The 15,158-nt window shown below is 33.3% G+C and overlaps 2 protein-coding genes across 2 annotated transcripts in view; both read left to right on the forward strand.

The window, feature by feature from the left end:
• Window positions 1-5,888: 5,888 nt before the first annotated feature.
• Window positions 5,889-15,158, forward strand: part of LOC136029573 (uncharacterized) — a 71,553-nt gene continuing 62,283 nt past the window's right edge. Inside the window, exons 1-2 of the mRNA XM_065708070.1 lie at window positions 5,889-5,981; window positions 11,599-11,743. Of these exons, the coding sequence (XP_065564142.1) occupies window positions 5,978-5,981; window positions 11,599-11,743 (149 nt within the window). The 5' untranslated portion in view covers window positions 5,889-5,977. The remainder of the gene's footprint in view (window positions 5,982-11,598; window positions 11,744-15,158) is intronic.
• Window positions 6,278-15,158, forward strand: part of LOC136029572 (glycogen phosphorylase-like) — a 302,996-nt gene continuing 294,115 nt past the window's right edge. The window contains exon 1 of the mRNA XM_065708067.1: window positions 6,278-6,284. The gene's annotated coding sequence lies outside the window, so the exon portion shown is untranslated. The remainder of the gene's footprint in view (window positions 6,285-15,158) is intronic.

The following is a 15,158-nucleotide window of genomic DNA, read 5'->3' on the forward strand; positions in this document are numbered from 1 at the left end:
GAGAAAGTCAGGACATGTATGAACGATTCTCCCAGGCCCATCGGTGCTTAACAGCCTCCCCGTATTTGCCGTAGACCCAAGCCCACCCCCATATTGTTCTGGGATAGAATCAGCTATCAATATAATTTCAATATAATATCAATTAATCAATATACCAATACAAATAATAGAATACTGCTGCTCTCACTGCTACCACTGCTACTACTAATACAGCACTAACACTGCAACAACATTTACTACCACCGCTACTACTTTAATAATAGTACTTTTAAAACTAAGTCTATGAAAGTAAAATTTAAGAGAATATTGATGGGTAATTCAAACTAACAAAGACACTACGTGCATTTATATTGTCAAAATAGCATATCTTAAGAATTGATTTGCATATTAGATTGAAAATCTCAGAGAATACTTAAAGGAGAAAATCAATTGACCAAAAGGAAATATGTGCACACTACTACTAATGCTACTGATACTGCAACATCTACTAGTTCTACTATTACTATTACTATTGCTCCAATTATTACTTCTATCGCAATTACTTTAAGGTTAAGAGCATTAAGATTAAAATTTCAATAAATATATGAATATACAGGTTATCAAAAGAGCAGACCGACGATATTATAGGAATGGCTAATTCTATTAAGTTGAGTAGTTATACTACTGCAGTAATTATTATTACAACTATACCTAAGGGTATGAAGGTGAAATTTTCAGAGAAAATTTCTGAAAATTTCTGTTTTATGGATGCCAACCTTCCATCCGTATGCAGGATATCGAAAGGGTATATCAGCAATATCTTAGGAACAGTTTCGTGTGTGAAATTAAAACTTACAACGCTTGTTGTGGGGGATGTTGGACTAACCAAAAGACAATGTCTGCATCATACTTCAATATTTACATCAATTTTTGCATCACTATTACTGACACTATTATTTTTATTGCTACTACTGCTACTACTACTAAAGTTAAGACTATTACTATTAACTCCACCTCCTACTGCTACTGCTATAACTACTGGTGCTATACTACTACTAATAAACCTATCCCTTAGGTTTCTATCCACATTTATTCATATCCCGTAGACTTAGATCCTCTCCTTACGTCCAAGAGTTTGATAACTTGTTCTGGCCTCCATCCGCCATTTGCCGAAATAAACCTGACCCCTCCCTTCTCAAACACTCTCAACACTACTTCCCTTTCACAGCAACTACTTGCCTTGCTCTCCCCCCCCCCACCCTGTAAAGAATATTCAAAATTTGACTTCTTCCTGTATCACCAGAGTACCTTTCCCCCATCCCTTGCACTTTATTCCCCGTGGATACCCTACCAATGTGACCCGGATTGGAGAGTTCCTACATACGAAAATTATCCTGTAATAAATAGTCCACCCCTAAAATCATTCACTCCATCCCACAGCCCAGAATTAAAACCCACCCCAAGGATTACTAAAACTCATCAAGTCACGATTCCTCAGTCGCTTTAATTTTCCAAAATTTTTAATCACTATCTCTGAAAGCCTCAATTTTGACAAACTTACGGAACTCAATTTGCTATCAGAATTTGACCAAATTAATGTTATAGCTGTTACAGAAGTACAGTCTCATGACCAAAGGTCTCTTCGTTTGTCAAATTATTCGGAATCTATTAAACTCTGTCTTTTGGATCACCCAATTAGAAAAAAAGAGGTGGTGTCCTGTTTTTTGTTCAATACAACATTTTCCCTGAAATTATTCCTGTCCCTTATTTATCTGAGTATGGCTAAATCTTTCGCTATGTATTACACCTAATTACTACCTCGTCCCTGTAATATCATTGCAATAGCTATCTTCTATTACTCGTCAAACCAAAACATTGATATAAAACGCAAATTTCTCCAGCAGTTGCCGACCAGCCCCGTTTTTGTCATTTCTAAGTACCCTAATGCCGGATTTTTTTTTCTTTTTTTTTTTGGTTGTTACGCCAATGAAGTTATTTATATTTCAATTTGCTCCTCTCTAAAAGTTAAGTAAATAGTTGAAATAAAAATAACTGAAAACACCTCACTAGATGTCATTCTGACTAATCTGAATAATTTTTACAGTCCACCTCAGCTTTGCCTCCATTGGGTAGGAGTTATCATCTTTCCCTCTCCCTGTTCCCCCTCTTTTAATTTTAAGCATTCATTTTCAGTAACCTATGGCTCTTACTGCCCCCCTGAAAATTCTAGCATTCTTTCTTCTGGAACATGGCTGTGTTCTGGGGATTGGTCTGATATTTATAGTTTGAATAATCTTGATGAAAAACTCACTACCTTTCACAAAAAGCAAAATGATAAATATTTAACTTGTTTCCCAGAAAAAAGATTTAAAAAGTGCTCTAGTGACAAACCATTCATTAATCAACGCATAAAGGTGCCAGTCAGAAAAAAATTTAATCTTTTCAGAAATAGTAAACTGAATGAAGCTAATAAATTAAGAAAAGCAATTGAAAAGGAAATACGTAAATCTTGCTGATCCTACTACAAGAATAAGGTCGAAGAATTGCTTACCAACAAACCAAAAAATTGGTATTCCGAGGCATAAAAGTTATGTGTCAGGAGTCTAGACCAGCTTAATTTCAACCTACCAGAATCCCCAGAAGTAACTGCTAATAATCTTAACAAACTCCTTGCTTCCATTTTCCAAAGCCTTCCGGCATTGTTTTATGAATTACCTATTAATGATCCTACATCTGCATTCACCTCCATATCTCAGTCTGAGATCGAAAGAAGAATTGGGAAACTACGAAAAACACGTATTGCACTTTTGATACCCCTTTTCCTCTTATTAGTGTTTTCAGTGACATCCTTTCAAGGCCCTTGTCTGTTCTTTTCAATGAGATTACTAAGTCTGGCCAATATCTGCAAATTTGACAACAGTGTTTCATTACCCCCTGGAAAAAGAAAGACGGAAAACCTGGTTTTAAAGGTGTCCATCCTTTTTCACTCACTACTATGTTCTCTGATCTGTATGAAGGATTCCTTGTAGATTGCAAGGAATACAAGATCAGCACTGCCGGTTTGGACCGTAAAGGTCTAGTGCCGTCATATTTACTTACTTAGTTTTTTAGTTTGGCCTTTTTAGCTTTCTGCATTTTGCCGCTTAATATTTTATACTAATAAATATTTTTTTTTCATTCTGATATTGTTATTTTTCGCATTGTTTTGCCATTTTTGTAGTTGTTGGCTTTATTTATTTTTTTTTTTTGGTTTTGTGACTCAGAAATATGAATTCGGCCCTTCGGGGATTGTAATAGACATTTTTAAAAATAAATATCTTATCTTACCTAAGGGTATTAAAGTGAAATTTTTTTGCAAATATTGTAACAGTATTCACATAAATGGAAACACACTATGCCCATATAGGTGTTCATGAGGACCTATCAGGAATGCTTCAGGACCGGTTGAAGGCAGTAAATTACAAAAATTTCATATTGTGTTTAAGGGAATTACGAAAAAAAAGGTACTATGTGCATGCTGCTACTAATGCTATTACTGCTTCTACAACGATTGCTACCACATAAGCTAAGTGCATTAAGGGGAAGCTTTCAAGGAATATTTAGGCAGATACTGAACTACTAAAAAAAAGAAATTACGATCATATAGATTGTAAATAGGTTGAAAAAGCAATAGTAAGCAGTAGTAGTAGTATAGTAGTAAAGTAATAAAGTTGAACTAGCCAGAAGACACTATTTTTAGTAACTGTGGATACTACTTATACGGTTACTGTAACTAATGACGCCAAGGGCATTAAGTTGAAAAGTTTACGGGGAGTTTTTATTAAAAGAAAATACTATACGCATGCAAAAATTAAAAGGGCATATAAACAGCATCATATGCAATGCTGCTATATTATAGGAAGTAATATAATTGATATTTTAAAGGAGCTAATTTGATTGAAAACTAAAAGTTCTAGTACCCTTTTTAGGAGTCAAAACTGATTGAAGGGCAAACAGCCCTCCTCTTTAGCTCAAAGTTATCGAAACACTTACAATCAAAATTTAAGATAGTCATATTGTTCAGTATAGCTGAACGGTCTTGTAACCGTATCTTTAGGGCTATTGCGGAAGTCAACCACCCACGATTATACAATTTGCTCTTATATTTAAAAACTAAATGCTCCCTTAAAATTAAATGGAAAAAACTCAGTATGTATGCTTATTGTCAATAAGACATCTCAGCAGTATCTCAAGAAGGACTGAGGGCATTATGTTCAAACTTTCGGGGCTACTCCTGTTACTGCTTCTGCTCTTAAAATTTAACTAAATCAAAAGAGTGCAAGTATTTTCAAGCTGTCAAAGAGCATAGATGGATTTTTATACGAAAGGTATCAAGTTTTATTTTTAAGGTCAACTAGAGGATGTATACAACTAATTTAAACGCTAGAATCTGGTGCCCAAGTTTTTAAAAGAGTGTATGTTGAGAATTTTTTTTTTTTAAAGTTCTCAAGCATGCAAATAGCAGGCCAAACTGCAAAATTCTTAAAGAAAAACTAAAAGGATTTAAACTATTATTTTTTTTCCCTGAAAAGACTATGTCAATATAAAATGAATAGATATTATTTTTGAAAACTTTTTCCTCCAAATAAGTTTTTCAAAGAAAATTAGAGAACTCCATTAAACCAAAAATGAGAAAAAATCAAATCAAATACTCTACCAAGTGTAAAACTACACAAATCCGCATCGATAAATAAATGAAACCCAAAACAAACAGAAATTACAATGAATAACGGAGTGAAATTCAAAATAAGCAGAAATTAGGCTTAAAATCCCAATGCTTTTCCGAGGCCAAAACATAATTTGCAGTTCACTGTAAAAAATTAAAGTGTTTTTACTTTTACAACTTTAATAAATCAAATACTATTAACATACTAAGGAATTAATATAAAGATATGTATATTAAACTGACAATAAACATTCATGTTTATTTTTTCAGTAAAGTGCAAAGTATGTTCTGGCATTAGGAAGGCATATGGTTTTGAGTTCTACTAGTGTTAATTTTTGTTCGTTTTTAGTTTTACTCAGTTATTTTTGTAATTTCCGTTCATTTTGGGTTTCGTTTATTTATCGATACTGGTTTGTGATAATTTTACGCTTGGTAGATTATTTGATTTAATTTATTTTAGGTTTAATGCAGTTCTTTACTTTTCTAAGAAAAACTTATTTTGTAAATTTTTTTAATTATTTACACAAAAGGAATACAATATTAGCTCTATTTATGCATAAAAATCTTTACTGGTACACGGAACCTTGGGTAGCCACTATTGCTCGGTTCCTGACATTATGGATACAATTTAGTGGGGCGATAATAATGTAGCCTCCGAAGCAGAAGAAAAAACAGGGATAGATACCGAAGGGATTTCTTGACTGGGATCTATTAAATTAACTAAAGAATAAAAGAAAAAGGATATTAATTTGGTAACAAGGGCCTAAAAGCTCTAACAAAGGGAGGATTTGACTGTTTTAGGGAGTTTTGACAGTTTTAAAGCCGCTGGCTCTGCTCTATATAAAAGGGAATCTTTTGAAACCCCCAGCCATACAGTCCATGACTTTCTCCTTTAAGGCCCTCGCCAAGTCATAGAATCACTCATATGATTGTAATTCGTAACATAATTGACCCTGTTAGTGAGGGGTTCTGGTAGGCGTGGGTGCTGGTGCTTTTTTTTATCTGGATTTGTTCCAACACATCAAGTTAAGCTGTTTTTTAATGCTTTTACCGGTTCTGGAACACAACTTGTATGTTTGAAAGGAATAAAATATGTCTGAAGGAATGAAATATAGGGGAAACTAAATAGAACCGCTATCTATTCTTTTCGATTCTAGGCTGTCTGTTCAGCAGCTATATACAATGTAATTGGCAACCTGGCTATCAAAAATTCAAATGTGATTTTCACATGCTGCCTATTGGAAGCTGATAGGCCTAGGCTAAAAGCTATTGCTGGCGTCAGAGGTCTGAATAATGGGTTTGTGACATTTCAATCTAAGGAATTATCAATGCAGAAGACTTAAAAACATCTGTTAAAACAGCCATTTCAGAAAAGAGCATAATCACAGAAAACAAAATTCTGTGCTAACTCAAAAAAGTATATAGGCTAGTTTCATGAAACCATCCTTTGTAATGGATTGTTAATAATGTCATTTTGACACTTTATAGCCTAACCATTGGTCAAATTCTAGCTCTTTTTGCCAAAGTGACACTTTTTAATTGGCTATTTTAATTCTTAGTGAGGCACTAGTTAGCCTACAATAAATATTTTTCATTTCATATAATTGACTTATCAATAAATTTAACATGCCATTCGATGCCTTTTCTTATGTTCTTTGTGAAATGTAGTAATGGCTTCTATTGCAAACTCAAATTTAAGCACTTTTTGAGCTTTTAAAAATGATCAAAATTTGGGGTATAAAAAAGGCTCAAAGTATGCATTTTTAGTCATTTTTGACAAAATAATAGCCTACTAAGTTTTCTCAGTGACAAATTATTTATAATAAGGTTATATTGGGTTAGTTAGGTTATGTTAGGTTAGGTCAAAAAGTGCTTAAATTTAAATTTGTGATAAGAACAATTATTATATTCATAAAGTACATAAAAAGGCATTGAGTGCTATGTTCACTTTATTGGTAAGTCAATTATATGAACTGCAAAATATCTACCCTAGTTACCGGCTTCTTGCTATCTCAGAAGAAATAGCTGGGTAAGGGGAATTAAACTTTCTGGGATCAGTTCAGGGCCTAAAGTAAAGCCTATCCTTGAAAGATGCTATTAAGCTAATTTATCTGCCTATTAAAGTTTCATAAAAAGTTAAATAACACATTGTTATTTATGGACTATATATCTATTGGATATTTTTGCTCACTCACATAAGGTGCTGTATTATCTTTAGTTAATCTATTGAATTGTCAATGCCATCCATATTCCAAATTCTTGGGGTGTGTTGGCAGTGAGAGAGCAATTAAGGTGCATTGGCAGTGCTCTGCAGGTGTCTCAGGCACCAAGCAGAAGAGGGCAGGGGCCCACTGCTAGGGCTATATGTACCTGCAGTTACCCTTATATTGCACAGAATAGGTAAGTAGCTCCCTATGCTTCCCTGGTTCCTGGATAGACTTGATGCACTGCTTACCCATGTGCTTACTGACACATTGACATGCTATATAGACTGTGATTATTGACTACATATTACATTAACTTTTTGGAGAAGATATTATATTGTATATGTGGCTAGGTCTATTTATGTCTGTGCAGTGCTGAACTTTTTAGAATGGTCACTTATAAAGTATAAAAACACTATCATAAACATCTGTGCTCAATTTTTTGCAAAAGATGCAATTAAGCAGGCAATTGAAACCTGAAAAGTTGCACTAAAGGTTGACATACTTGAAAGGAGAAGAAGATCACATCCAGCATCATCATTTTTGTCAGACATTTTTGAACTGCTATATGGCTACAAAGAAAAGAAAGAGTTGCTGATGTTGCAATACTTAATCCATCATACATGCCTTCCTTTCCAACACCCCCTCCCTGAAATAGTGGCATCACAGCTGAGCAAATGCATCTGGATGCTTAATTTTTTAGTTGAAAAAGAGGAAACATGTTTGCAGAGTTCAAGCCTGTTGTCTGGCCATTATTGCCAGCTTGCCTGTCCCCCTCTATTCATGTGGTGTTGGCAAATATTCCTGACAATATTAATATACAAAACTCTAAAAATCAGCATGATCTTGTGAAGAAGCTTGGCTGTGCCTACAAGGTGAAACATATTGTTAGTCACCAAAGTGGACTGGTAGTCCATATGATTGATGAAGATTCTGCAGTGGCTGCATTACCTAATAGTATGAAAATTTGGGCCAAGATTATAAGAACCAAGTATCTAAGCCTTTCTCTTATGTTTGTAAATCTGGGCCAACCTCAAACCTTGATTTCTTCATGATTCTTCAGTTTCAGATAATCGAAAATTAATTATTTTTCAAGCAACAATCTAAAGATTATGCAAAATAAAGGAGCAAATGACACCAGATCTTTTGGCTCTACCAAACACTTTTTGAGCTCAGCAGCAGAAAATCCCTTGTTAAATATTGTGTGTCTAAATGGTGTGCTTTGTGATTCAAATAAATATTCAAGGATAATTTTACAGATAATTTACTTATTGAGTGATCCAGTGTCAAATAGAAAGAATAGATAAAAATAGAATAGTATCAGTCAAGAATGCAATTTAGCAACATCCCTCAAAACACCACCCAAAGTTTGAAAAAAACCTGAATGTTCCCTTATAAGACCATAGTTTAAGAGCAATTAAGACCCATCTATCACTAACTTGGTAGTTTTGGGGAATTAGCTTTTTTCAATTCAATTTATTAAAAAAAAAAAAAAAAAACACACACACATAACACCAATAATAATAAAGATCCTAGAAGCAAACTTGTCAAGGACCATAGCAACAAAAAATTGAAAATGAAGAAGAGAGAAAAAAAAGAAAAGAAAAAACATGGGCAATTAAAACAAATTGAATAAACATTTAGAGAATTATAATATCAACATTTTAGTATATAGCGTGTGAAAATTTGTGGATAGCTTGACACTGGAGGGTATTAAATTTCATTGAAGTATAGATTTATAAATAGGGGATTAGTGGGCAGAACTAGAGATACACTTGGGGACAATGAAGGAACGATTGGATGAACAGAGACAGTGGCCTTCTGAATTATTGCTATTAAAATAAGATAATAAATGGGAAGGAAGATTTTTATGGTAAGCGGAGTATGCAAGGGATAGATTTAATTTTTTGATGATTTGTTCAAAAGGGATAATACCAAAATCAGAGTACAAGTCCTGAGTGGAATATACTTGGGGCAGCCGAAAATCTGCTTTGACAGCACGGTTTTGGGCAGATTTTAATTTATTGGTAACTGAAGGATAAGTGTTGCCCAAACAGATCTGCAGTATGAGATATATGGGTAAATTAAAGAGTAATAAAAGGTGACAAGGACATTGGGAGGAAGAAAATAATTCACACAAATAATCATACTTACCTGTCGCAAGATTATGGCTCTGATATAGGACACATTAGTTGCAAATGATAGGCAGGAGTCTATGTGGACACCAAGAAACTTGGCAACTTCGACCTGTTGGTGGAGATTGGTAGAATATTTTAGGCCAAGTGCTGGCTGAGCTTCATTTTTTTGTAAGGGGTTTGAAGTAATACAACCTGACTTCTCTTGCTGTTAATGGTCATGCAGTTAACGAGACACCACTCCTGTACTCTATCAAGAAGGGTTTGAGTAGAGGTGACGACCAATGGTAAATTAGGACTGGTGATGAAAAAGTTGCTATCATCAGCAAAAAGTACTGGGTGCACTGATGGACCCAGGTCCATAACCAAATCATTGATATAAAGGAGAAAAAGCATTGGACCAAGAACAGAGCCCTGTGGGATGCCCCTCTGGACAGGTAGGGGATGTGAAGTCACCCTGCCCAGACTCACATACTAGGAATACTAGGAAGAATTCCTAGTATTCTTGTAAAAAAGACTAGTGTTTCATTAAACAAATACCAAAGAGTTTTTGGAAAAAGAAAAGAGTAACATGTTACACCAAAATCATAGAATTCATCCTAAAAATTTTCAAAAGACCCTCCCATATTTCCCAGCAGAAATAACTCAAGCAGATCTTTTAGTACTGGAAGAAGACTTGGTGAAATATAATAAACCTTACAAATGTCTGTAAATTGTGACTGATATATTAAGCCTTTTTAAATATGTTCCTTTTAAATCAAAGAGAGCTTATGAAGCTGCTAAACATTTAGATTGACTGTCTTGTTCACCTTTCTATACATTACAGATTGATTGTAGAAAAGGTTTTCTATGGACAATTTATAAGAAGTTGAAATAGTAAAGAATAAACCACAAAGAATCAGACAGTGAACTCACTCAAATATGGTACTGTATCCCAGAGAAGTAACCTTTCAAAAAATACTTGTGTTATTTTATCTTGTCAAAAGATAAGTGTGTTTCTTCTTCATGCATTTGAAGACTCAGTTTAATTATGGTTGTAACCTGCAATAATGAAAGAATTCTTGCCCAATATAATTAATGAATAGTCTTCATTTATTCTGGCTTGTTTTTTTTATTCAGTTTTTCTTCTGCTCTGTTAACCTACTTCAAAACCCTGGTTTTTCTTGCTTACTGTACTTGATTTAATTTTTTTTCTTATTTGTCATATACCAATCCTACTTGTAGCCCTTTCTATCTTTAACATCTCACGGAATTAATATAATTTTATTTCAGCTAATATTTCACCATTTTAAAGTTACAATTACCTGTACCAGGGGCAGATCTAGAGCCAAATCCTGGAGAGGGACAATGTGACAAGGGCAACAATAAGCAAAATATTGGGGGGGGGATATGACAAGGGCACCAATAATTGACAAATTTATATTTTTAAAGAGCAAGAAACATAAATAGAACAAGGAATGGAGACACCAGAAAAAATCCTGGGGGACCTAGGTCCCCCCTCCTCCGCCTGGATCTGCCACTGACCTGTACTATAATACACTTTATCATTATGTTAACAAAAGACTGAAGTCAGACAGACGGCATTTTAAACCGGGTAATACAACTATACACTAAACAAAATTGTATCCAAACCTGTTTCTGCCAGCTTTTTTGGGCTTTTGTGCTTTGAAAATTCCAAGGTATCATAAAATATTTCAGGAAAAGAAAGTTACCAGTAAAATAGGTAAATTACAAAAAATACCCAATTTTAACAGTTACAACACTACTTTGTTTTGGGGTCCACAATAATCACCAGTCAACCAAGAACATTTTTGCACCAAATACTAGTATATTGAGAGGAATAATTTCCTTGAGATTCTGTATATGCTCAGTATTAAGTTTCTTTAACAATTTAGCCTCTAGATTATGCTTTCAAAGTTTTATGAATTATATAAAAAAAATGGATTCTACTTAAAATTTCACTTTTATCACTTTCAGCTTAAAGTTTCCATTTTTGGGAAACATACTCAGCAACCTAAATTGATTCTCTCTCAAAACCTAAGGCAATAGATCTTAATTCAAGAATAAAGAATGTTAGATAATGAGGGAGAGGGAGAGGAAAAAGAGCCTTCTGGCTTGTTGTGTCTATTAAACATTTTCTTTCTCAATATGGGCTTTAAAACTTCTGCTAGATTGTAATTATTTGGTAAGTTAATTTTATGACTCATATCTGCACAAAGGTGAAGGGTAAGATTGGTTTGAAGAATCCCTCCCCCCTTGAAAAAAAGAAAGTATGATATACAAATGAACTTTTTTGTGTTTTAGACAATACACTATCTTCTTTTTGTCAGAAAAGATCTGATGTCTTTTTCCTGAAATTGTTTCTATTCTTATATATTCTTAGTTATAATAGCTAGAAGCTTAAATGGAAGGATTAATAGATCAGAATATAAAAAGTGTATAAGATTGATTTAGATTTTGCATAGAGTACTTTGCTATTGCATAATACAATTAACAAAGAGGAAAAAGTCTTGTAATACATGATGATTTTAATTTGTAGAATATGTCTTTAGCTATAAATTGGACATTTTTTTAGAAGCCAAGAGGAGGACCCCACAAGCAAGGGGGTCATTGCAGATCCCTGGGGCTGGAGCTTCCTCTGAAGAATATTGTCCACCAAGAATGGGAGAAAACTATCAACCTGAATATCAAGTCTATAATCAGGGCCCAATCCCCAACAGGTAAGGTGTCCATTTACCTTAAAACATAGAAAACTACATTTGAGACGAATGTGTTGGATGAGCTTGCTGGGAAATCATGCAACCAAGGTTGGCCAGCAATATGTATAAATATAAAAGAAAATTATAGAACGTGTTAATCAACAGTTTCCACTAATGGTATATAGAATTGTCAATTAACAACAATAAATCAAATACAATACATCAATGAAGGATATAAATCTGAATTAAATTGACAAGTACAAATTTTGGATTTTATTACTGTTTTGTCCAACATAAGAATGCCAGTTTAAGTTTCTAAGACTGTTAAGATACTTAAATCAGTCAGAGAAATTTTGAAAAAAAAAAATCGAAGTCTAATCCTAGACAAGATTTGGCACAAGATGAGGTACTGGGGAAACTAATCAATTTGATTGATGATATGTTCCTCTAAAAGGGTTAAATAGAGATTGTATATAAAATTTTGAGCTTAGACTCATCTTTAGCTGAAATTGTAAGACTGTTGAGTAAGCAATTCAAAAAGTGGAAGTATTTAAAAATAACCTGAAATACCAGTTAAGAGTAATTCCATAAAGATGCAACATTTTATGTGTGCTCTGCCTAAATTATGAAAGCAATGTGTAAAAAAAGAAAATAAATTAAAAAAGACTATAATTCTATAAATTCTGTAGAATTCTATAAATAGAATTTCTATGAAACAAAAAAAACCTAAATCAATATACATAAAAACATCAGAAGCTGCTGAATGACAGGAAAAAAAACTGTTACCTGTAATCTTTTTTGTGAGGGCCATAGAATTAAGTTTTCAACCCCTTTTGATCTAGCAAAAATGTATCTGCAACTTCTTTTTCTATTTTAATTCCCATCAACAAATGTCTTCCTGAAAGTTTTACTTAATGCCTCAGCCATAAAACAAAAAATTTACAATAACCAAAACTATGTAAAAACTTGTCATCATCTAATGAGCTTTTAATAGGGAATACTTGTTTTTGATCAAGTTCTTAGTGTATAACATCAAATGATTGTTTTGTAGCTGAGAATTATGGTTGCTGGTAATTAAATTGGTAAATAGCAAATTTTAATCCTAGAAACTGCAGAAAGAAAAGGGAAGAGTTTACAATGTGCCTTAATTCTATTCTTGACCAATCAACTAACAGCAACAAGAGAAGTAGCCTTCCAAGTTTACACGCACTAATAAATCCTAGATATTGAACAGGCACAGCTAGCATATTTGAACTGAAAAGAATGTGGGCAATTAGATTATAAAAGGGGGTATAATACTGATAAAACTGTGTGTATGAAAAATGAACGAGAGGAATTTAAGGAGAACGTAATTGCCCTTCTTCACATTTAAGAGAGCCTTAAGTTACATAGCTTGTAGCAAAAAACTATAAGTAAAGAATAACCCTTGCTTACAGATATCGGAACTCTAAAACAGTTTCTATTGCAACATTTGCAAATGATGAAATCGTTTTTGATAATAATTTTGAACAATTATTGTTCCTTATATGTATGCCCTGCTATAAATGCTTAAGTTTGACTTTTATCCCATATCTTTAAGAAAGACTGTTCACACACAGGGCTATTGAACTGGAATAGGATGTATTTTTAAACCACGATACAAATTTACTCTAAAGAGCAGGGGGCTCAAAAGGGAGCAGCTTCTCTCATGTGCAGGATTTTTTTTTTCGTTTTTTTTTGCTCTGTTTTATAATTGTTTTAAAAGAGTTGACAAGGCATGTCAGCTTAGATTTAGCTATGTATGAGGTCAACCCACTATCAATAGCACAAGTGACATCATTTACATTGCAAAGAAATAGTTAGGTTGAAATATAATTCCTTGGGGGCCACTGCTGTATACTTTGCACTTGAAGAGAATTCCTATCCACCATTCTCATTAAATAGAGATTTTTATGCGATCAATGTAATCCTCACATACCCTAATCGATGCTTAAAGTTCATGATTTTGATTCAGCTGCCTTTTCCACGATGTGACTCATTTGTGAGTTGCCTCAATTGTAGAATTTTCTTACTGTAGTTTATCCAAATTTTGAACTATTTTTTAATCTTTTCTTTTCTTTAATAATTATTTTTTCTCTTTTTTCTTAGCAGGTCAAAAATATCTACCATCACTTTTGCTATTATAAGCCTTATATTTTTTTTCAAAGTATGATTGTTTCAAGATAGCTTGGAAAAAGTTTCTCAGTCTATAGGAAGAATTATAGATATTAATAGTATTGAGTTCACCTGCCCTTTGAGCTATGCAACTCAGTCTCCATTGCAAGTTTCCCTTTATTTGTCAAAATCATTGTATTTTATGATATTAAAGAGAGGTATCTCCAAATAAATCTCGTCATTTATGTAGTTTCTGTATTATATCAGTTTGTGTGTGAGCAAACTAGAATATATGTTGGTTTCATAATTTTCTGTTTCTGCTTATGGAGAAAGCCACCTTCATCTGAATATATATATATATATATATATATATATATATATATATATATATATATATATATATATATATATATATATATATATATATATATATATATATATATATATATATATATATATATATATATATATATATATATATGTCACTGAAGTGTTGTTTGAGATAGAGAAATGGATGATCAGGACTGTATTGTGGGTGATCTAAAACTGCCCGGCAAATTACGGGTCTCTCCAGCAATGTGAGGTCTTGCATTGTCATGAAGAAGGACAATTTCCTTTTTCGGCATGCCAAGTTTTTTTTTTTTTTTTTTTTTTTTTTTTTTTTTTTTTTTTTTTTTTTTTTTTTAATTGCTCTGTTGAGCTTTCTTAGGGTTAGGCAGTATGCTTCTGCATTGATAATGGCTCCTCTGTTGCATAAAGTCGACCAAAAAACACCATGCCTATTCCCTAATTTTCAGGGGATTGTTTGTGTTTCTATTCTATGTTCTGTTGTTTTGATTTGGGTTTGATATACGAAACCTATGTCTCGTTTCCAGTTCAACCAGTTGCCACTATAGTGGCAATCTTTAAAAATATTACGACGATGTAAACACAGCAGTGAACTCTTGGTTATTAGAGCCGGCGGTAAGTTCTTGTAAAGAATTTACTTTAAAATTAGGTGATAATTATGATAAGTGTTTGAAAACACTTGATAACTATGTCGAAGATTAGAGCAAAGTATGCTCTTTCTGAAAATAAATTTACTTTTTTGAAATAATCTTTCGTTATGCGCTTGTGTTCAAACGTACCTTAGTTAAAATTCTTTCAGCTTTGGGACTGGCCCCGTGACAACCTTTGGAGGTAACTTGGGGATAAAAATATGAGTGGGGGTAGTATTGTGTCTGTTGTATCTAGGTAATCTTTTTCAAATTTCACACTCAGATTCAGCCTTCTTTGCTCATGTGGAACTAAATCTAATTCAACT

The sequence above is a fragment of the Artemia franciscana genome, chromosome 7 (genome assembly GCF_032884065.1).
Source record: "Artemia franciscana chromosome 7, ASM3288406v1, whole genome shotgun sequence".
NCBI lineage: Eukaryota > Metazoa > Arthropoda > Branchiopoda > Anostraca > Artemiidae > Artemia > Artemia franciscana.